Source organism: Pyrus communis, chromosome 2, assembly GCF_963583255.1.
Source record: "Pyrus communis chromosome 2, drPyrComm1.1, whole genome shotgun sequence".
NCBI lineage: Eukaryota > Viridiplantae > Streptophyta > Magnoliopsida > Rosales > Rosaceae > Pyrus > Pyrus communis.
In genome coordinates this window covers 14,232,641-14,255,976 of record NC_084804.1, presented here as the reverse complement: position 1 = coordinate 14,255,976, position 23,336 = coordinate 14,232,641, and the positions used below count along the sequence as shown (strand labels likewise).

The window sequence follows — 23,336 nt, the reverse complement described above, 5'->3', positions numbered from 1 at the left end:
ATATTACAACGAATTCATAAGTTGAGGTATGACATTGCAATATTTAAAATATAAAGTAAGAAATTGTGATGCGATTCATAATTAAAGTAGTTTTGTATAATTTACCCTTAAATTTAACCAAAAGAAAACAAGACCAAAGAGTTGGCACAAACACTAAAGAGTGAACGAACCTAGTGAGGTGGAAGTAGAAGTAGCAAACATCTCCCTACAACAGCAGTCCAACTCCACGCAAGCAATAAAAAGAATCTTAGCTGGATGCAGCTGCCCTCACTTGCCACCTTCACCAACGGACTGTTTACCATTTCCATAATCCCTTTTCACTCTCAAGATTCAATCTTTTCACTCTCCCTCTCTCTCTCTCCTCACTTTCTCTCTCTAGACTGACAAATTTCACTCACAAAAACACTGGGGACTCTGCAGCAACTCAATCTCCAAGGTCATCACAATGGCCAACTTCTTCATCTTCCTCCTGCTGTTCTTATCCTCTCCACTCACCGCATCTCCAAGGCCAAACCATAGAGTCCTCCACCAGCCATTTCTGCCGCAGGAATCTTCTTCGCCTCCATCTCCCTCACCGCCTTCCCCACCTCCGAACCCAACTCCCCCAGTTTCCAGTTCCAACTCTCCCCCTCCCAATTCCCCTTTTTTCCCATCCTTACCCTCCCCTCCGCCTCCCCCTCCCTCCCCAACCACTGCCTTCGCCTCCTTCCCCGCCAACATCTCCTCCCTCATTGCCCCCCAGCCCACCAAAAACTCCAGCGCCCACAAGCTCCACGCCCTCACTATCGCCGCCGTGCTCTCCGCCGTCGTCGTCGTTTCCGTCGCCGCATTCTTCCTCTACCGTCGCAGACACCACAACGGCCGCAACTTCCCGGACAACGAGGATGAAAAGTCGTATGTTAGATCCGAGCACAGCAGCAGGCTGTTTCAGGCGCCCAATCTCAGCCACTCCTTCAGTGGTACACACAAGGTCCGAACCGGCTCTTCCAACAGCTCCGAGTTCCTCTACCTGGGCACAGTGGTCAACTCGCGCGGACTCGAGGAACGAGTTGACGCGCGCGGGAGCGTTGGTCGTAGGGCCGAAAAAGAAACTCGGAAAGTCGACTCACCGGACCTCCAGCCGCTTCCGCCGCTTGCTCGGCAAACCTCGAGGCTGAGCCGTTGGGAGAATGCCGAACCGGTTCTGACCCATGACCGAGACGATGAGGAAGAGGAAGAGGAAGAAGAGTTCTACTCTCCCAGAGGGTCTTCGGGTGATCGCGACAGCTCCAACGGAAACGGATCCGGGTCCAGGAGAGTATTCGCGGCGGTTGCGGGTGGCGTATTTGATGAAAGAGGCAGCGAAACGACGTCGTGTTCGTGCTCGTCTTCCGAATTGGGTTCACCGTCTCGGTCACACTCAATCAGTCTCTCGCCTCCGGTGAGTTTAAGTCCCAACAGAAGATCAGAAGAGCCCAAACCGCCGGAACCCTCAGCCATGCATTACACGGCGCCGTTTGCTGATGTCAATCTACGGTCGCCGTCGTTGACTCCAATGTCTTCGCCGGAGAGAGTTGTTGATGATTTCCCATCTGCATCGGACCGAAACGGAGGGTCTCCGTCGATGTTCTCGCTATCTTCGTCGCCGGAGAGAGGATTGGAGAAGACCCCTGATGTACCGGCGAAAGTTTCGGTCGTTCCGGATCAAAGTTCGCCGATTTCCTCACCGGAGAGAGATTTCGGAAGCAACCAACATGCATCATCGAAAGTTTCGGTGGTTTCTGATCAAAGTTCGCCGATTTCCTCACCGGAATTAAATTTCAGAAACAAACCAGATGCGTTACCGAAAGTTTCGGCCTTTTCAGATCGGAACGATCAATCCCCTTCACCATCTTTAAATTGTTCATTGTCACCAGAGAGAGAATCGAACGGTTCTGATTCAAGAGCCAAGTCCTTTTCACCTTCTATGTCACCACTGAGAGGTTTGGAGAAGAGCTCAGCTGCCTCACCAAGAATTTCAAATGCTTCGGATCGAGCATTTATTCATTTGGATCCTAAAATGCAGTCTCTTTCATCATCTTCATCGTCTTCGTTGTCGAATTCACCGGAGAGAGAGTTTAGTGGTGGTTTAAAGCAGCCTCTTTCGGTTCCTCCGCCACCGCCAATGCCTCCATCACTGAGACTCTGGGAGAAACCAAGTCCTAGAACACCAGTTGGGCAAGTGATCTCAAGGCCTCCAGCTCTCATACCTCCTTCAAGACCTTTTGTGTTTCAAAACCCGGGAAAGGTCTCTGTTTCGCCGGTGAAGTTGACGCCAAGTTCAACACCATTGGAGCCGATTGAGGAGACTCCGAAACCAAAGTTGAAGCCATTGCATTGGGATAAAGTTAGAGCAAGCTCCGATCGCGAAATGGTGTGGGATCAGTTTAGATCGAGCTCTTTCAAGTAAGATAGTTCTTGCATTTACTTGCTTTTCTTGTTATGGTAGACATATAATTGATGTAGTAAGTTGGTTGCTTATACTGTGTTGCACTACTAAACTTGTGGAATTATCGGGCGGTGGTTGCAGATTGAATGAAGAAATGATAGAGACATTGTTTGTTGTAAAAACACCAAACCCGAATCCAAGGGAAACGACACCACGTGCAGTTCTTCCCTCACCAAATCAAGAGAATAGAGTACTTGATCCAAAAAAGTCGCAGAATATTGCAATCTCACTAAGGGCTCTCAATGTGACCATAGAGGAAGTTTGTGAAGCTTTATTAGAAGGTAAAAACCATTTTTTCTTCAAAGTTGTCTTCCCTTTTCCTGAATGCTGAGAAAATTATCGAATCAACGTTGATGGTAATATCGTTTATGCTTTTGGTTATATCTTGTGCATGCCGTTTAGTTAACATTGAGAATTTAAAATTTGGTTGGTCTGGGATATATTTGAATTCTCGTGATAAGTGGCATTTCATAAGTTCATAATAACTGTGATTCTTCTTCGATGATTTTTTATTGCAGCTGAAATGGTTTGTGATAACTTTTATGTGATAGTTGTGAATTCATGGTGTCCTTTGGTACTGGTAATGAATGCAGGAAACTCGGACGCTCTTGGAACTGAGTTACTTGAAAGTCTAATGAAGATGGCTCCAACCAAAGAAGAAGAACGGAAGCTGAAGGAATACAAAGACGACTCACCAGTTAACCTTGGTCCTGCTGAGAGATTTCTGAAAGAGCTGCTTGACGTTCCTTTTGCATTTAAAAGGATTGATGCAATGCTTTACATGACTAATTTTGAGTCTGAGATCGAGTACCTTAAAAAGTCGTTTGAAACTTTGGAGGTATGTGATGCTAGATTCCGTTTTGTTTTCTTATGCTAAGATGGTAACATTAAGCAAACATTTCCATCAAGACGTGAATATACCAAGGCACACTTAAACATTAATAAGTTAATTAAAAGTGTTCGTCAACTTAACATGGGTATTTCTATCCATTTAGAGATGATAGTTTTTCCATCAGGCATTTTCTCATTGGAATTTCCTTACTTAGGCTGCCTGTGAAGAATTGAGAAACAGCAGGATGTTCTTGAAGCTTCTGGAAGCTGTTCTGAAGACTGGAAACCGGATGAATGTTGGGACAAACCGTGGTGATGCCCAAGCCTTCAAACTGGACACACTCCTCAAGCTGGTTGACGTCAAGGGGGCAGATGGGAAAACCACACTCTTGCATTTTGTCGTACAAGAAATCATAAGGACGGAAGGTGCTCGTCTCAACGGTGGCAATCAAACTTCAAACCCAACTTTGAGTGATGATGTCAAGTGCAGGAGGCTTGGCCTGCAAGTTGTTTCAGCTCTCAGTTCAGACCTCAGTAATGTGAAGAAAGCTGCTGTCATGGATTCTGATGTGCTTAGCAGTGATGTTTCCAAACTTTCCAAAGGAATTAGCAACATCGCGGAGGTTGTGCAATTAAATGAGACGACGGTGTCAGATGACAGCAGCCGGAAATTCTCAGAGTCGATGAACATGTTCATGAAATTGGCTGAAGAGGAGATTATAAGACTTCAAGCTCAAGAAAGTGTTGCATTGTCCCTGGTGAAGGAGATTACAGAGTACTTCCACGGGAACTCCGCTAGGGAAGAAGCTCACCCGTTTAGAATCTTCATGGTGGTCAGAGACTTTCTTACAGTTCTTGATCGGGTATGTAAGGAAGTTGGTTCAATAAATGAGCGAACCCAAGTTAGTACCGCCCACAAATTTCCAGTTCCAGTAAATCCAATGCTACCGCAAGTAGTTCCAGTAAATCCAATGCTGCCACAACTAGTTCCTGGAATTCATGGGTTGAGGCGGTACAGTTCATCCGATGATGAGAGCGCGTCTCCATAGTTTCTGCAGCTCATTTCAGGATGGCGTTTTGGTTCGATTTTGTAAAAACAGTGTTAAGTAGGCGGTTTGAACAGCTTGCATGCCAGGTTTTTATATACATAGCTCCAGGTTCCACCCCACCTAAAATTTGTACTTGTAAAAAATCATGTAAGCGATTTTGCGTTCTGTAGATTATATAATTACAGAGGAGGAGATTTTATCTGGGAAGAATAAGTTGTAATTCGGATTAGATAGTTTCTGGGAAGATCGATCATACCACTGTTGAATGGAAGCAGAACTCTTGACTGTACATGGTTTACGTAACTCGTTTATCCCCAATTATTCCTTGTAATTTAATCATAGCAACAGTAGTGTTTGATATTTTTTGAAATTTTTTTTTATCCTTATTAACTTTTTATTTTTGTCACATGGCACTTTCCGAGGAGTGAAATTCCATGCATTTCTAATATGCATACGTGAGGCTAGATGATACTTAAATATAGACGACTCATTTTTGGGCTAACATGAGCCATAAAAGTTTCTTCGGGATATTGGTTTTGCATTTACCGCGCCATCAACTAACAACCAAGTTTTTAGATTATGTGGCATAGATATAAAAGAACACAATTTTAAAGATACTATTGCAACGTTTTAAAGATAAAGCAATAGACTGACAGGGTAAAAAAGGAGTAAAATGTGCTTTGCCCTAGTTACTTGTTGAAACATATGAGGTCCACTCCTCCTTGGTAAAAGAATCCATGAAGAGAGGTCGTTTTCAATTAAGGGGTACACGACATGATATCGCATGCATCTTTGAAGGGAACAGATTCTGCTGCTTACTGCAAATTTGAAAAAAATGAAGGACAGTGACCGTTGGGGTCCTGCCTCTGCCACAGTTGAAATATCCAACCATTTTCATGTAAAGACACCAATTTCCTTATAACTGGACCCTAGTTTTTACCTTCTTGTGGTATGGTATATCCTCATCTTTAACTTTAACCACCCAAAGTAAATAAAAGGACAGCAACAAGGATAAATTCCCTTTTTTTATTTTTTATTTTTTTTTCTGGAAATTCTTTTTCTAATTTCTTCACAAGAAAAGGGAGAATTTTGTGGGGTAGAAGAGACAGAAGAACATGTCATCAGCCTAGTAAAATTAGTGTGTTCGAATATTAACTCTTTCTTTTAGTCGAAGCCATATTTTTTATGTACTAAAATACAAGGATGGGGATTGGAACCCTAGATGCAAGGCAACGGACATATTGTCCTGACTAACCATGTCTGTATCCCACAAGCTCTAAACAGTAATTCTTTCAGATGCACAATATGAATCTGCACCATTGATTTTGCTCCACATATCAGAGATGAAAAGTAAATATGGGGTCTTGAATAGTCGAATGACAATTTGACATGACATTTTATCTAGGGTGCTATCCACATATTATCTGGATCGGATCTAATAAATTGGAGAATATCAAAAAAACAAGAATTAACGAGGTGTGGGAAATAAAATGCGTTGTGTGAATAGGACTCCCCTTTATTTAACAAGCACAACATATATGTAACTCTTGAGATAAATAGCACCCCTTTCTGTTTAAAATACATATCAACCATCTCGTAGCTATTTGTGTTTATTTGCTGATGACTATTTTTGTTGAAAGCAAGGCTTGAGCATCCATGCGTTCTACTATATGGCGTGCTTCTTCCTCTGTTGCAGGAACCACATTCAGTAACCTAAATCCATCTTTTGTGGCCTTTGCCTCAGGGCGTACGGTGAAAGTGAAATAAAATGTATTTGAAACCTGTTTCAAACACGAGCAAAGCAATGTGTAACTGGAACCGTAGCGAATAGACCATCATAAAAACGAAAGTTCCTTAACTGAAATGGGTAACTGGAACAGTAGTAATGTCAACTTCTAATGGCATTCATTTAAAGCTAAAACTTAAGCTTTCTTATTCTTTGAACGTGCGGTTAAAGGAACATACCTCACTAGACCTGAGCTCAGGCCTGGTAACGTGGGCAACAACTTCGATGTTAATTAGAGGCTGATCAGGATTATGAACTTCTGTGTAAAGAACACATGATTTGAAACGCAGGAAATCTCCAACATCCACCTGCTCATTAAAACATACATGCTTCAAACATATTTCTAGCACAGAAATGGATGAATAGAAAACCAGCTTATTCTTCCATCTCCTCAAAGTCACAATCGGGTCCATCCAGATGCAAAATAAACAGAATGAAGATAATTCGGATAGAATAAAGAACAAAAAGAGACCGGAAAATGCGTTGAAATTTCGATTGAAAAAGAAAATACTGATGATATGGATAATTTGAACAATTGAAAAGAAGGATGCCAAAGGGGTACTCACAGGTTTCAAGAAGTCAACATGATCGACTTCCAGAAAGCAAGGCACCAAGCCTGCAAAGGCATAAGCGGTGGAGAAAGCCAATTCAAATGCTCGGTGCATCAAAAACCCTCCAAAGATTCGACCATGCATGTTTCTCTGTTGTGGTTGGCAGATCAAAGAGTTTTCCAAGCGGGTATCCCTCAGAAGAATGCTATCTCTGTCTGCCAAGGCAGGCATATCACAGAAGATCCTTCCCTCAGCCAACAGAGTTTCAAGTCTATTTACTTCTCCATTCTCAAGCTCCCTTCTGTCTCCTCCTCCTCTTGTTCTTTTCCTCAGATTATTTCTGGCTTCTGCTTCCTCGAAAAGCAATCTTTCTCTTTCAGTTTCTGGTGATATCCGATTAACTGCAGCAGCTTTCCCAGTCTTAGAATCACGGGCCACAAACATGAAGTTTGCTGAAAGAGCTACCGAGTCTGCATTGTCAGATCCATCTGCCAAAAAAGTTTTCTTATGAAAGTCTGATCGGTCAGAACATTAAGCACATCCCTTCACAAAAAGAGCATAAATTTAAAAGATCACACCATTACTGAGCAGGCTGATGATATAATAGTCATTTTGTAGTTGACAGGATGACAAATTGGATCGTTGTTCTTATAATAGCCCATTTGTAGGCTTGTGAGTTTTGTTTCCAGAAATCGAGATTACGTTAAACAGAGGCAAACTGATTATTGTTCATTAAACTAAAATTTGAAGGAGACACCAGTGTCCATAAGCAAATTCTATTCTAACATTGAAAATGCAATTGCAAACCTTTAATAGAAGTTGAGCCTTATGAGCAAAATGCTGGAAAAGATATAGAAAGTTCTAGAGGTTATCAGATTTCAAAAACAAAGTTACGTCAAATTCACAAGTACCTTGTGTTGACTGAATAACTTCTAGTTGAATCTCGATAGATGACCGCCCCACCCATATGACAGCACCAACTATTTTCAGATCGACATCAACACTAATCGGCTTCTTCAGGACAATCTTGTCCACCGATGCAGTGACCAGCAAGAGTGGCCTTGTTGTGCCATCATCGTCACAGCAGTGCTGATCCATATAAAGGTTTAAAATTAAACTACAAGAAGAGTACAAGCAAGAAATTCACTTGGGACAAACGTTACTTAACATGAAATAAACTAGCAACTTATCTCGTCAATCACAAGTATCTTTCGAAGACAAATTCATCACATGCTTCAACTTAGACTAAAACAACTGATAATACATTTTGAAATGAACATAACTTGAATGGCTCTTTGCATTATATCAATATTTAGAGTCAAACAGACATCGCTGCACATGATCATCACCCGGCTTCCACAGTCCCCCGTTTGCATCATACATAATAAAATAGTAACAAAGTAATTCAAAGCTTGCGACCGTCCAAATTTAACGGCATTGACCTTTCTGTTTAACTAGCAATACAAAGAACAGAAACTGTCTCTGGGTCAAATAAGACACCGTTCCCATGACTTACAAAACTGTTCGCACTAGAAACTAAACCAATCAACGCCTCAAACAAAATGCATTCCAGATTATGGCAGCTCCTTAGAATAATCCAAAGTTTGAAAAAAACTCCAAACCAGAAAGTTGTTGCAATGTATAGTTCAAAAGCTTGGGATTTACGAATGGAAAGTGCAATTCAGCCTAATCCATCACAAAATTTTTACACAAACAATCATAAACCCAGTTCAAGTGATCAAATTTCAAGCAGAACCCACAAATCCAGTTATAATAATAAACACTAAAAAAATTCTACCTTTACAGTAATGGTTCCGGCTAAAGCATCAAGGTCTTCAAACAATTTCCCAATTCTGACCTCATTCCAAGGATCCCTGTACTGCTCCCGCAATATATAATCCGTCGAAAAATTGTACAGAATCTTCGTCCTGCTCTGGGACGGCGTTTTGTTCAGCAACTCGCTCTGCGGCGGCGCGTCCTTGCGCGGGTCCAGAAAGAACCTCTCGAAGATCTTCGACCTGGCTTCCCACAGCGCATTTGTCACCGGCGAGTGGTACATTCCCGGCCAGAGGCTAATAGGCTTCCGGGTCGAACCGTTGGGCCCATCTTGGGTCGGAGGCGGGTTTTCGAAAGGGGAAGAGAGAGTGGCGACGACGGGAATGGGAGCGGGTGAATTGGGAGTTGCAGGAGAGGAATTCAAGTCCATCGAATTTGGGGGTTTTGGGATTCTGAAAATTTGATTGAATTTTGAGCTTCGAATCATGTAAAGCTGGGAAACGACAAGACTCCCATGGAAGGAGTCTTTGCATTGAGTTGGAGAAAAGTATTTTTAACACATATTTTATTGACATTATTTATTGGGTTGGTGAGAAATGTGATCAGGCATGGACTAACTGTGGTTTAATTTTAGGGCAAGGTTTGTCCGCACTCCACTTCTGGTGCCCTTCTCGTGCCCTCCTATTTGTATAGTTACGGTTAAGTCACATCAATATTTTATATTACTATTTATTTTTATTTTATTATATCTATAAAAAAATAATATAAAATGTTAATGTAACTTAATCGTGATCACACAAAACAAGAGGGCACAGAAAGGGCATCGGAAATGGAGGGCAGGCAATCCTTTTCCTTAATTTTAAGGAAAACTAATCAAAAGTACTTGAAAACTTTGAGTTTTAACGATAAGGAGAAAATAAAGGCTAAAATGAATAGTACCATGATTGACTTTTTAGTGTAAAAATGTGATTTTTCGTTAAAGTAAACCGTACTGGAAGCTTTTCGTTAAAGTTACGTTAATTTTCTGTGGGGAAATTTTATAAAACAGGTTAGCACTTCTCACTTTCACATTGGACTAACTGTGGTTTAATTTTATTTTGTGAAATTTTATTTAAACCTATATAATCTTTTTGTACATCCAGTTTACTCTTTACACTCATATTAATTTTAATGAAACTATTAATATCTCTTTAGACCCATATTTACTACCTAAACTATCCTTACAAACCTAATTCAATTTATAATTTATCTTAAACCCATTTAAAAAATAAAAAGCCAAAATCAATGCATTTTCTACACATTCTCTCATTCCAACGGATGCTTTTTGATGAAGTTTTCATCAACCTCTACAGCGTAGTTCTAAAAAAAATCTTAAGATATCTTACATGACGATGTATGTTGCATATGAACTTGAGTTTTTATGGTTTGATGATATAAAGACTTATAAGTTATAACCTATAAGCATATATTGCTAGATGAATCATGTCTTATCGAACAAATTGAAGGAAGTAAAGGAAATTAAAAGACGTACACGCACACTTATGAATGAGAAGGCCACTTGATAGGATTAAAAGCATACCACAAAATAGCAGTCAAATGTCCTATTGATTTTCCTTGTTAACACTAAGATTTGTCAATTGTAGCATATGAAAATAAGGATCTTTCCCGCAGAATATTGTTTTATCTAACTATTTAAAATGTCACAAAAACTGGGCTTTTGTCCCTACTGATCAGCCACCAAAAAATAATTATTAGACCGACTTACACTTATCTAAAGTCTATGAAATTTGATATGCAAATACTAGACACATAGAGCTACACTCATACAAATTTTTGGGATTTTTGAAGTTGATTTGCTATTTAAATTAAATCGAACAAAAACATGACAAAAACAAATTTTAAGTAGTTCGCAAATTAAGAAAAACGAGTTAGGGGAATTGCTATCCACCACCAAATAATCATGCAAACATGTTATGTTTCATTCAAATTCCTTTCATTTTTGGATGAAGATGCTCAAGTTGGCTCAATGTTAGAACTCAACCTATTACTCTTTCTTATGTAGTATGTTAAGAGAATGACGTTTTCAACTTAACTTAGTCCCTAACATGCAATCTAAAATGGTGTGTTCATAGATTTAACAAATAGAAATCATTAAGAATGAAAAGAGTTTGAGTCATCACAAGGCATCGTAAGTACTAGTGTTGTCTTACTTATCCTAGAAATTGATTCACATGTTAATCGCAATTAACAAGTACTACTCTAGAACATATGTAGGTCCTCATTCGACAAGGGCAGGCACTTACATATTCATAGCATTAGAATCCTAGATATGCTTACTAAGTATGCATCTGTAAAAAACACATAAAGAATTCATCAATGAGACAAGTAGTGAACCAATTTTCATCAATTCATAAAAGTAATTCAAACGAAATGTCATAACAAACTTGCAATCATATTCGGGGCTTCAAAACAACCCCTAACTACTAAAAATTAGTTACACATAATTCTCAAATTAAACCAAAAAAAAAAAAAAAAAAAAAAGACATGAGTTTGAGAAGATAAAACCGAAAGAAGAGAATGCCAAGATTTCCTCCTTCCTTTCCTTCCTTCCCCAACGCAGCAGCCTTGCCTTTTTTCCTTGCTTTCCTTCCTTTTTTTCTATCTTTTTTTCCACCTTTTTTTCTACTTTTTTTTCCACACTTTGCCGCTGCAACCTGCAGCCCTTTTCTTCTTTTCTGCTGCCACAGTTTTTTTTCCATAACTCACCCCACTAACAGCCATTTAGTGATGACAATAAGTGAGAGGAAATGCTAAAACAATTGTAACTCTTTGGGCAACCTTTATGCCCATTACTCCTATTTAATTTTCCATTTCCTCTGATATTTGAATAGGTGTCAGCTAGCTTGTTCTTGGTTGCATCAGTTTTGGCTGCTAGTTTTATTGGATTTATTGCTTTCAATGCTTTCTTGTCAGTTACAAACTGCTCAACCTCTTGGGAACCTTTCAGTGTTAAAACGACCATAACTTCTTCTACAAAAATGATATTAACAATCCGTGAAATGCTCCAGAAAATAGACATTCGTAACTTTCCAACATATAAGGCTCATTATCTAATTCATTCTGAGTTGTCCGCAACTTGTTTCCAAAGTCAACTGACATGCACAGACAGTTTTGACGAATTTGTTACTTAAAATTCCACTTGTGCTATTTTTCTTTTCTTTACTTGACAAATTCTACAAAACACAAAAACAAAATAAATAACTCAAAAATATAAAGAATTAACTAAGAAAAGACAAGTAAATTTGATGTAAAATTTATATAAATATGTGCTTATCACCACTTCCTTTGCCTACAAAATAATACTAAACACCTTATGAATGAGAAGACCAATTCCTTTGCCTACAAAATAATACTAAACAACAGAAAGAGGACAATCGGTTGTCTTGTCAATGAAGCAAAGCTGACCAGAGGCCAAAAAGAACAAAAGGATAGGGTAACTTGCACAGGCACCAGAGTCATAACGTTATATATGACATGTAAAACAATAGTTCAATTCTTGCATAAATCCATTCGTACTTAGTTGAAGAATCCAAAACTTCTAGATTATCGTCTACCTATAAAAAAAAGTTAGCTTTTTCTCAATGGGAGAGTCTTAGGGATTTTGTCAAAACAGAACGTAGAAGAAAAATTAAGTAATAATTAGAGCTTAATTATTAGGGGTGGATTTATTGATAAATCTTATTTTTCTTGTTAATTTTATTTTGTACTTGATGATAATTATGCAATAAGATAATAAAGAAATTTTACATTTTAAATTTAAGTTGAATTTAAAAAGATGTTAGATGAGTTCAAATAAAAATTTTCATTTATTTTTAATGAAAATCGAACCTAAATAATTTAGAGGAGTTCAAGAAGAGAAAGCAAACGTGATGATCTTACATTCTAATTTTTCTATTTGCACTTATGCTCATTGCGTATTTGTTACTCTTCTTTTAATTCGATCGAAAATAAAAGGAGCGAGAAAATTGTTACTCTTCTTTAAATTCGAGGAATATGTTTCCATTTCAACTACTTTTTTAACTTTTGCACTTTTTTAAAATGCTAGACAAAAACCAGCTTATTTTATAAGCAGAATCTCTATTATACAATTGCACTGAATTGACAAAGATTTGAGATATTATATATATGCTGTTGACAAAAAATAAAAAAATAAAAAAGAACACAGAAGCTATTGGAAATTGGCAAAAGTACTTACTATTTGCCTGCTCCATAATAAATTTTATGATCTGAACCGTTCAAATTTTAGGTTATTATAACTACATCATTCATGCAAAATTTCATTCAAATTAGAAATCATTTTGCCATTCAATTATTATGGTAAAACATTTCATTGTTTATCAATAACTTTGTCATCGTCTATTTGTCATGTCACAATTAGATAACTAAATAGCTTATGTTTTCAATGAATTTTTGTGAAGATGATCTTTCAATAATAATCTAGAAAATGATTGGTTCAAATTTTAAGAAATATTGCTCAGCAAGTCTAAACAAGTGGTTAGTTTCGTATTAAAATACTACCCAGTTGGCACTTGAGCATTCTTGTACATATTGGTGCAACGATTTTTACAACGAGTGAAGAAATAAATTGATATTAAATTTGTCGTCCATGATATTTGAACATAAATTTTGAGTATATGAATAAATACATTTTAAGCACTTGAGCTATAAGCTCCTTGCAAGTCAATTTAACCTACTAAAAATATCTTTAACCAATAGATTACTAAGGTGATCACTGGTTTTGAATGTATGTGTGTTTCTTTTCTTTTTTTTTTTGAAATGGTACGATATTCATTAATCAAGGGAAATAGCGTGTATAATGAGCCTCAATAAAAACTTTGTTGGAAATTTCAACCCGATTCAAGAGAAAAAGAGCGTCATGCACAAACAACATAAGGGAACCTATCCTCAAGGAAATGTAATTATAAAGCAGCCACATTAACTAGAAATATCCTCTAGTAAGATGTCAATGATGATGTCCGGTGGTTCCTTGAACCATGACACTTCATATTGTATTCCAATTTCGGTACAAGCAAGCGCATATGAGCCGCATTATTAGCCGCTAACAAGATTCAACTTTGGCTGAGTGAAAGCAAGGAGGAAAGTACACACATCATTAAGGATAGGTCCCAACAATGAACAATCTTCCTCACACCGCTGCACAGCAGCAAGCGTGATGCTCGAATCTCCTTCGAAAATAACATCGACTCCACTTGGGTAGAGTTCCTGGACAAACAGCACTGCCTTCCTTGCCGCTAGAAGCTCAGCTTGCAGCGGCGATGCAACGTTTTCAAGCGGTTCAGAGACTCCAGCCACAAAAGCCCTAGAAGCATCCCTAACAATCCCAAGGCAGTCTCTGAGATTTTGGGATCCTTTGCAAAATTTATAAAATGACCATTCCTTAAAATATTTTTAAAAAGTAGAATAATATATTGATGCTAAAAAATAATATGTTAAATCAAAACAAACTTTACCACTCACTTATTGCAAGTTTATAAATGTCATTAATTATAAGTAAAAAGAGTTACAAACATAACCTTTACTAAATAAGCAAAAGAAGTTCAATTTTAAACAACCAAACATGAAAAAAAAAACTTCAAAACTCTAACTTTAAAGTTTCATTGAATATAACTGTTTGGGCCCGAAATATTATTGCTGGGCCGAGCAGCAGGATGTGCTCGGCCCAAGGAGATGATAAATACTATGGGCCGAATAATAAGGCCCGGGCCAGCTGGCAGGGTCGGCCAAATCCCATCAGAAGTAATCCGGATAAATAGAAAGGTCGAGGAAATCCTGGTGCAATTAGGATTCTCGACCAGCAAGGAATGAAGTCCCGAAAAGAAGGAAAATTCAGAATCCCAGTAGGAGTAGGTTTGTTCGAGGAAGAGGCGAATTGGGAAAAGGACTCCCAATCCAAATCGGAGTCGGTTTCAGGGAATGGGGGACTATAAATACAAGAAATCATGCAACAGAAAAGGACCTTCACAATCAGCATACAATTGCCCTGCGCAAAACCTCTCAAACACCTTGAGATTTTTCCTTTTCTTTTCCTGCCGACACACCTTCAGTTTGGATAAACAGCACTGTGGAAGCGCCCGGCGAGCACCTTCAGTTTGGATAAACAGCACTGCTGCCGCAGAATCAGCCGACCGAGAAGCACCTTCAGTTTGGATAAACAGCACTGCGTCGAGGTCGACCGATTATCTATCCAAGTCTCGGTCGAGAAAGGTTTTCGAACCTTTGTTGGCAGAGGTCACCTTGCTAAGCTTTCTCGGCATAGTTAGGTGTTACGAATCGCATTGCTCGGCGTACAGGACGCTGAGTGGTTTTATGATTGGATACTCGCAAGTAGGTTTCAGGGTTCGGCATTCCGACGGCCGAACTATGTTTACCATCAAGACATACATCACGTTCGAGTACCTGTGCCCATACACCTTGGTCTCGATTCGACGTGCTTATACTCTCACGAATATAATCACGGTGACCGAATCGGGCTCCGACGATTATTGAACTCCGCAGAATTAGCAGCCTTGTCTTCAGGCTGTAGAACTCAGAGACCGAGAGTGTTCCTTCCTCGGTCGCAATCGCAAGATAAAGAAGTCAACGACGCGCTCAAAGCGACATCAACAAATTTTACTCCTCGGCCGAGCTCGGCCGACGAGTTGGCACGCCCCGCATTCAACCGAAGGACGTAGTTAGCTTACTAGTTACTCGGCCTGCGCGCCACGTAGGTTTTGTAATTTTTAGGGTCAACATTTTGGCACGCCCGGTGGGACCATTTGTGCTAAACCTTCGGAGTTCATGACCATTGAGACACGGTCTACGAAGCAGAAAACAACCATGGGAAAGTCAACGACTGACTTACCAGTGCAAGGCCTTGGGCAGGATTTGCACTCTACAAAAAATCCGATCATAATTGCGCCGCCCGAGGCCACAAGTGTAACACGCCGAGAGAATGAGGTCTGTCTCGGCGGGCAACTTCACAACCCCGCAATCCCGAATCAAACAGCTGGCATGTTCATGGAAGGGATTGTGGAAGATTGTGATGACGATGGCGGGGAAGGTTCCGATCCACCAACTAGGACTTTCCTTCGAAGACGACTGGATGAACAATATCGTCAGGTCGAGCAGTCGATTGGTCAGAAGATGAATGATTTGCTAGACGCAATACGTAGTAACAGCGATACACAGACCATAATGCTTGAACTACTAGTCAGTAAAGCTTTCGAAGATGGACAGGTCGGCCAACCGCGGCAGCTCCCGACAAATGTGCCCATACCAGCCGAGAGAGGGTCCGCTCGGTCGCAACCAGTCCCCTTAGAGAGAAGAGGACCAGGAAATAGATCCGAGGGACCAAGCCAGGGAGATGAAGATGCTTCCATAAACGTGACAGAAATCCAGAGAATGATTGATTCGGCCCTAAAGAAAGGGCCGAAGTTTCCAAAATTCATTCACCTATACCCGGCTTATGTGGAAAGGTTTGAATACCCACGAGGATTTAAGATCCCCGATTTCAGCCTCTTCGCCGGGGAATCATCTTTATCCTCACTAGAACATGTGGCTCGGTTCACAGCGCAGTGTGGGGACGTCAATAGTGATTTCTACAAACTACGGCTGTTTAACTTTTCACTGACAGGCTCAGCTTTCGCCTGGTACATTAATCTTCCACCCAACTCCGTGCAGAGTTGGGAAGAGTTGGTCGAAAAGTTCCATGAACAATTCTATCGGCCAGGGATGGAGATGTCCGTATCATCCTTGGCCAGGATGGCTCAAGCATTTGATGAATCTCCAATGGAATACCTAACAAGGTTTAAATCGGCCAGGAATTGGTGCCGAGTGCCACTCCCCGAAGTGGAATTCGTCAGGATCGCCCTCAACGGATTGGACGTGGAGTACAAAAAGAAGTTTCTGGGGGCAAATATTCGAGATATGTACGAACTTGCTCAACACGTCGAACAATATGAGTATCTGCTCCGAGAAGAAAAGATATCCAAGTCACCATCCCGGGGGACGTTGTATAAGAACCCCACGGTGAGCTATGCATCGGCCGAAAGTGAAGACGCTCAGTATGCTAGTGTGGATGCGGCCGAGATCATAATAGACAAACCCTATGTTTGCAAGGCTTTGGCGCAAGTAAATACCAAAGACGCCAAAACCCGTTTGACCGCCGAGGAAACGGGTAAGTCATCAAAAGTATACACTTTTGATATCACCAAAGCTGACGCAATTTTTGATCAGTTATTGGCAGCAAAAATCATCAAGCTTCGGCCGGGGCATACTATCCCTAAGGCCGATGAATTAAAAGGAAAGATATACTGCAAGTATCATAATTCTAATAAGCACGCAACCAATAATTGTGTTGTGTTCCGGGACACAATTCAAAGCTGGATCGAAAAAGGAAAGTTGAAATTTCCGGAAAAAATGGCGGTCGACGTTAATCCTTTCCCTTCGACAACGATTGGTATGGTGGATGCCCACCTTCCTAAGAACAAAGGGAAGGCCGAATATGTCCCGGTGCAGCATATCCGTAAACGGAATGGTCAAACAAGACTAAAGCTTGACATATTTTCAAATGCACCACCAACGGAACAATCGGTGCGACCCGCCGATGAGCCGATGACGGGGTCAAATTCCGACGAAACTTGTGGATCGAAGGTTTTATGTGACCATTGTAAAACACCAGTTGAACCTGGGAAGAAATCTTCAACACCACCAACGGCCCCTACGGCGTCGTCAAAGGGATTAGGTCCACGACGTCAAGTGTTCGACCGACTCGGCCCACAAGTACAGCCGAAAGACCAGACCTCGGTCAGGCGGCGTCTTGATTTCGACGCACCTTTCTATAATGAGGATTATTACTCGCGCAATGCCAACAGTTCAGGATTACCAGCCGATCGCAAAACTTTCAAACCACCAAGGACATCGGATCAACGCTGGTACAGTTACAACTCTCCAACTGGCTTGTATACGGCGTTATCTAAATCTCAAAAACGTCGCCGCCAACGGATAGATTGCATGGCTCGGCGACAAGAAGCGCAAGCTAGCCCGGCCAACCAATGGCAACCAAAAAAGGCCGTGGAAGATATTGGCGAACGGCCAACCCCAACTATCATGACCGAGTTAGTCGAAGGGAAGAAAGTAGCGGATGCTGATTTCGAAACCACTATTGAGGAGGCTGAGAAACGTATTAAGATCCTTCTCCGGCCTGGGGAAACGAGAGCTCGTCTAGAGTACTTTACACAAGAGGCCGAAAGGAAACTTTCTCCGTTACCAACGCGCGAGCCGTTTATCAAAATACGGCGCAACTTACACCCTCCATTCCTCGGTGCATCCATGGAATACATGCGAGAATTTCATAAGAAATACTCCGCAAATGATTTGTACGGACTCCCCAAGGCATGTCAGGAAGCCCTCGACTTAGCGCTAACTTGTCCTGATGCCGAGCAGATTATCCAGAAAACTTCTGATCCAGCCATTAAAGCTAGGTTCCAACATATACGGGAGGCTCGGGTCCTTGGTTTTGAGGTCGATCCTTATACAGATATCGACGCCGCCGAATTACCCTTTTCGCTCGAAGACCTTCAGCATTTACGCTATCATTTCGAAGTCTTCTCAGCTGTATCGCTCTTCGGCCTCACGGCCGACGAGGAACAACGGATAGCACGGTTGGATACCTATCTAGACACGAGGAACGCCCGTATTGCATATGAAGAACGAGCCCGTGCAACAAAGGACCAACGTAAATCTTCGGCAGTCCACATCGTCGAAGGAAATGGCTCACCCACACTCGATTTGGTTCCCACGTCTCGGATACCGGCTCTTACCGAGGAACTCAAAAGTCTGATCGAGGATTTTCCGACGACTGCTACAGAGGATAGTTCTCCGGAAGACGACGACCATGACCCAATGGGCCCCTCGGTCCTCGAACATATGGAGATTAGTATGGTACACGTTCTACCCGCTGAATTCCAACCGAGTACCCACCAGTCGAGTTTCTTGGACGGGGACGTAGTTACCGAGGAAGCCACACAAGTAGACTTCGTCGCAAACGACGACGACCGAGAAAACCAAAGCGGAGATAACCTTAAGGCAGCTTTGGCCGAGCTATTTCCCCGCTCCTCCTCGGTTAATCTCCAACACCTGAAGCCGTTGTACGTCACGGCTCACATCGAAGGATTTCCCATTTCTAAAGTATTTGTCGACTGTGGAACCACAGTCAACATTATGCCAATATCCGTCATGAAGGCTTTACGCCGTTCTGATAATGAACTCATTCCGTCAGGGATCACTATGAGCAGCTTTGTTGGTGACAAATCTCAGACCAAAGGGGTGCTCCCGCTGGAAGTTAGCATTGCCGGTCGTCAACACATGACGGCATTCTTTGTCATTGATTCCAAGACGGATTATAACGCATTACTTGGCCGCGACTGGATCCACCAAACCAGTTGCATTCCTTCATCATTATACCAAGTCCTCATCTTTTGGGATGGCAAATCGGTCGTAGTTCACCCGGCCGATAACCAACCATTTGAAACCAACATGATTCAGGCTCGCTATTATGATGATCACGTCGGCTACATCACCCTCCAAGGCCTTAACGAGGATGGACGGCCGACGAGAATTTCAGTACAAAACGTGATTGAGGTCGGCGCCGAGACTGTCCAACAGGATTCGGCGAGACTTGGCTTGGCGAACTTGGTTATCCATGCCGATGATTGAGCACACCACACAAGAACGGCGTCAGGCCGCGGTTTCATCTACAATGGAACGTCTGCTGGCCCATTGGTACGCCATTACCAAGCAACCACATTCTGGCGTCAATTTAATCGAATTTCTGGCCGAATCAGATAACGGCCCCGTTCTATCTTTCGATAAAGTTCAGGCTGCGCCGGCCGAACTCGAAGACCATCGACCTCAAGTCAAGGACCCGTTAGAGGAAGTGAACGTCGGCACGGCCGAGGATCCTCGAACATTGTTTATTAGTGCGTTACTCCCATCGTCCATGAAGGTCGAACTCCGTAAATTACTCCACGAATTTAAAGATTGCTTTGCGTGGAGTTATCATGAAATGCCAGGCCTCGACCGAAACCTTGTGGAGCATGAACTACGCATCAAGGAGGGGTGTAAGCCTTTTCGACAGCCTCCTCGCCGATTTTCAAACGAAGTACAACTCGGCATTAAGGAAGAATTAGTTCGGCTTCTAAAAGCCGGGTTTATTAGGACCGCTCGGTATGTCGAATGGTTGGCCAATATCGTCCCCGTATTAAAGAAAAACGGTGCCCTTCGCATTTGCATCGATTTCCGTAATCTAAATCTGGCTACTCCCAAGGATGAATATACGATGCCGATCTCAGATTTATTAATTGATGCCGCGGCTAATCATGAACTACTCTCTTTTATGGACGGTCATGCGGGTTATAACCAGATTTTCATCGCCGAAGCTGACGTCCACAAGACGGCTTTCCGTTGCCCGGGGGCACTTGGTACTTACGAATGGGTAGTCATGCCTTTCGGCCTCAAGAATGCTGGCGCCACATACCAAAGAGCCATGAATATGATCTTCCACGACTTAATCGGTACAATCGTCGAAGTTTATATCGACGATGTGGTCGTAAAATCCAAACGTCGTCAAACACACCTGGACGACCTGAGGCAAGCGTTCCTTCGCATGCGCAAAAACAACCTCAAGATGAACCCGGCCAAGTGTGCTTTCGGTGTTTCGGCCGGTAATTTCTTAGGATTTTTGGTGCACCATCGCGGCATCGAGGTCGACGAAAATAAAGCCCGCGCCATCATTAGCGCACCACCGCCGACGACAAAGAAGCAGCTCCAGTCGTTACTCGGGCAGATAAATTTCCTCCGTCGCTTCATCGCCAATTCGGCGGGTAAGATGAAGGCATTCTCTACGCTCTTAAAACTTAAGGATACCGACAAATTTGAATGGCGCAAAGAGCATCAAATGGCATTTACGCAAATCAAGGTGGCCCTTTCAACCCCACCCGTGCTCGTTCCACCATGTCGCAACAAACCCCTTAAATTATACATTTCGGCAGCTACTGAATCCATTGGTTGTCTCCTCGCTCAAGACAACAATGGAGGGCGTGAACAAGCGATCTTTTATCTTAGCCGAAATCTGAATGAACCAGAGCTCAATTACTCCCCTGTCGAAAAACTGTGCTTAGCTTTGTTTTTTGCTGCATCCAAGCTTCGGCATTACATGCTCCCATCAGTAACGCAGGTCATCGCCCAAACAGACGTAATTCGATACATGCTCACTCGGCCTATTGTCAAAGGCCGAATCGGGAAATGGACGCTCGCGTTATCCGAGTTCAGCCTTCAGTATGTACCCCAAAAAGCCGTCAAGGGGCAAGCTATCGCCGATTTCTTGGCCCAACACCCTTCCCCTTATGGTTCTGAGGGAGACAACGTCGATATCGGTTTAATCACCACGCGCGATGGTCATTGGACTATGCATTTTGATGGTTCCAGCACTTCGACCTCGGCGGGTGTGGGCATTGCAATTCAATCGCCTGACCACTGCCGATGGTATTTTTCTCTCAAGTTAGATTTCAGCTGCACCAATAATCAGGCCGAATATGAAGCCCTCATTATCGGCCTCCACGTTTTACACGATCTACGGGCCTCCCGCGTTCTCGTCCTCGGTGATTCCGAACTTGTGATTAACCAGATAAACGGCCTGTTTCGTTGCATGAGTTGTACTTTAGCGCCCTATCACATGGTCGCCACCTACCTGGCCGAGTCGTTCGAACGGATCACATTTGAACACATTTCACGCATCCACAACACAGACGCCGACGAACTCGCCCAGATCGCCTCCGGAGCACAACTCATGGGGGGCAAGCTAGGCCGAATTGCAGTCACAAGTCTGCGCTCGTACCCAGCCTTGGTCAATCGGCAAACTCTCCAGCACGCACACGTAATACGCACAAGGGTAATGTCTCTCCCATCCCTACTAGAACGAGGAGATCCCGTGGAAATATGTGCCGTCGAAGTAGAACCAGATGATTGGAGAAGGACGATGTTACGATACCTCGATAACCCCAATGGGAAACATGACCGAAGAACGAAGGTCCACGCCACGAATTACGTGTCGTACCAAAATGAGTTATACCGCAAGAGCGAGGACGGGTTACTACTATTGTGCCTCGGCCCACAAGAGGCCACCCAAGTAATGGTCGAGGTACATGAAGGAATTTGTGGGGCACATCAGTCCGGACGAAAGATGCGTTGGTTGCTCCGACGACACGGTTATTTTTGGCCCAATATATTAAAAGATTGCATCGAATATGCACGAAGGTGCGTACCATGCCAAATTCATGGACCTGTACAGAGAGCCCCGGCCGAATTACTACACTCGGTCACTAAACCTTGGCCATTCAGGGGTTGGGCAATGGACGTAATTGGCAAAATCACGCCATCATCAGGGGCAGCGAAACACGCGTGGATAATGGTAGCAACTGACTATTTCACTAAGTGGGTCGAGGCAAGATCATACGCCGAATTAACTGCTAAAGAAGTATGCAACTTCGTAGAGGAGAATATTGTGACCAGATTCGGCGTGCCAGAAACGATCATAACTGATAATGGTACTATATTTACGGCCGATAGGTTTAGGGAATATGCGGCAAGTTTGAATATCCAACTGGAGCAATCTACGCCGTATTACCCACAGGCAAACGGGCAGGCCGAGGCAAGCAATAAAGTGTTGATCGGCATCCTTGAAAAAATGGTAAAAGAGAAACCGGGGTTGTGGCATTTGAAGTTAAATGAAGCATTATGGGCATACCGAACCTCACCCCGGTCGGCCACTGGAACCACTCCCTACGCATTGACTTATGGACACGACGCTATGTTACCAGTCGAATTGAGTATAAGCTCGTTGCGAGTAATTGAGCAGAATGATTTGTGCAGTATTGAATATAGTCAAGCGATGCGACAAGAGTTAGAAGACTTGGAAGAAAGTCGAATCGACGCGGGTAACTTGTTGATAGCACAAAAGAAAATTGCTGAGCGAGCATATAATCAGCGTGTAAGACAAAAAACGTTCGGCGAGGGAGAACTGGTTTGGCAAACTGTGTTGCCTGTTGGAATTAAAGACCCCAGATTTGGCAAGTGGTCGCCAAATTGGGAAGGGCCATTCATCGTTCACAAAGTCCTCGGCAAGGGGGCATATCATCTAAGAGATCGGACGGGTTCAGTTCACAAATTGCCGATTAATGGAAAGTTTTTAAAGAAGTACTATCCAATTACATGGGAAATGCAAGAATAAGACCATTGTATTGAGAGCAAGACGACCATTGTATAGCAAAACGACCATTGTATTGATAACAAAAAATCATTACAAGTACAAATACAATGGTGAACTCCTAAGGGGTCGAGGGGAGGTAAGTCTCAAGGGCAGCTTTCAGCTCCAGCCACTTCGCCTCGCTCAAAATTATCTCAGCCTGCCGCGTCTTCTTGTTGCACTGCAGTTGCTGGATACGCCGTGCGCCGGCAGCGAAGGCCGTCAGCCGAGCCTTGTTAGCCTCAAAATCCTTCTCAAGCTCGGAAGCAGCAGCCGACCTTTGACGTTGAAGGTCAGAAATCTGACGTTGGAGGTCAGAGATCTGGAGATCAAACTCGGTCAGCTTTGCTTTCTTTGCCTTGAAAGCCTCCATCTCTACTCGGCCAGCCTCATGCGCAACCTTGGCCACCTTCAAATCGTCCTCGGCCTGTAGGGCACGCTCAAAGATAAGAAAGTGTTGCCGAGTCCGCTCCAGGAGGTCGGTTAGGAAAGAGATGCCTTCCGGGCTCAGGTG

General features: G+C 42.6%; 2 protein-coding genes across 2 annotated transcripts; one reads left to right on the top strand and one right to left on the bottom strand.

The window, feature by feature from the left end:
- The first annotated feature begins 266 nt into the window (after nt 1–266).
- Nucleotides 267–4,658, top strand: LOC137725605 (formin-like protein 1). Its single transcript, XM_068464349.1, has 4 exons — nt 267–2,424; nt 2,549–2,748; nt 3,061–3,305; nt 3,514–4,658. Exons 1-4 carry the CDS (start codon nt 446–448, stop codon nt 4,345–4,347), a joined length of 3,258 nt encoding a protein of 1,085 aa, XP_068320450.1. The 5' UTR covers nt 267–445; the 3' UTR covers nt 4,348–4,658.
- Nucleotides 4,659–5,803: 1,145 nt separating this feature from the next.
- On the bottom strand, nt 5,804–9,009 carry LOC137725617 (acyl-coenzyme A thioesterase 2, chloroplastic-like). Its single transcript, XM_068464370.1, has 5 exons — nt 8,483–9,009; nt 7,596–7,773; nt 6,700–7,172; nt 6,313–6,441; nt 5,804–6,128 (listed from the first exon to the last, which is right to left on the bottom strand). The coding sequence occupies exons 1-5, from the start codon at nt 8,945–8,947 to the stop codon at nt 5,958–5,960; spliced, it is 1,416 nt and encodes a 471-aa protein (XP_068320471.1). The 5' UTR covers nt 8,948–9,009; the 3' UTR covers nt 5,804–5,957.
- Between the last annotated feature and the right edge of the window lie 14,327 nt (nt 9,010–23,336).

Bases quoted from the DNA above. Each gene is read 5' to 3' on its own strand.
- LOC137725605 (XM_068464349.1), top strand. From the start codon at position 446: ATGGCCAACTTCTTCATCTTCCTCCTGCTGTTCTTATCCTCTCCACTC. The intron at 2,425-2,548 runs GTAAGATAGTTC...CGGTGGTTGCAG, and splicing joins TTTAGATCGAGCTCTTTCAA to ATTGAATGAAGAAATGATAG. The intron at 3,306-3,513 runs GTATGTGATGCT...TTCCTTACTTAG, and splicing joins AGTCGTTTGAAACTTTGGAG to GCTGCCTGTGAAGAATTGAG.
- LOC137725617 (XM_068464370.1), bottom strand. From the start codon at position 8,947: ATGATTCGAAGCTCAAAATTCAATCAAATTTTCAGAATCCCAAAACCC. The intron at 7,173-7,595 runs GTACTTGTGAAT...CTTTTTTGGCAG, and splicing joins AGTTATTCAGTCAACACAAG to ATGGATCTGACAATGCAGAC. The intron at 6,442-6,699 runs GTGAGTACCCCT...TTTAATGAGCAG, and splicing joins ATGTTGACTTCTTGAAACCT to GTGGATGTTGGAGATTTCCT.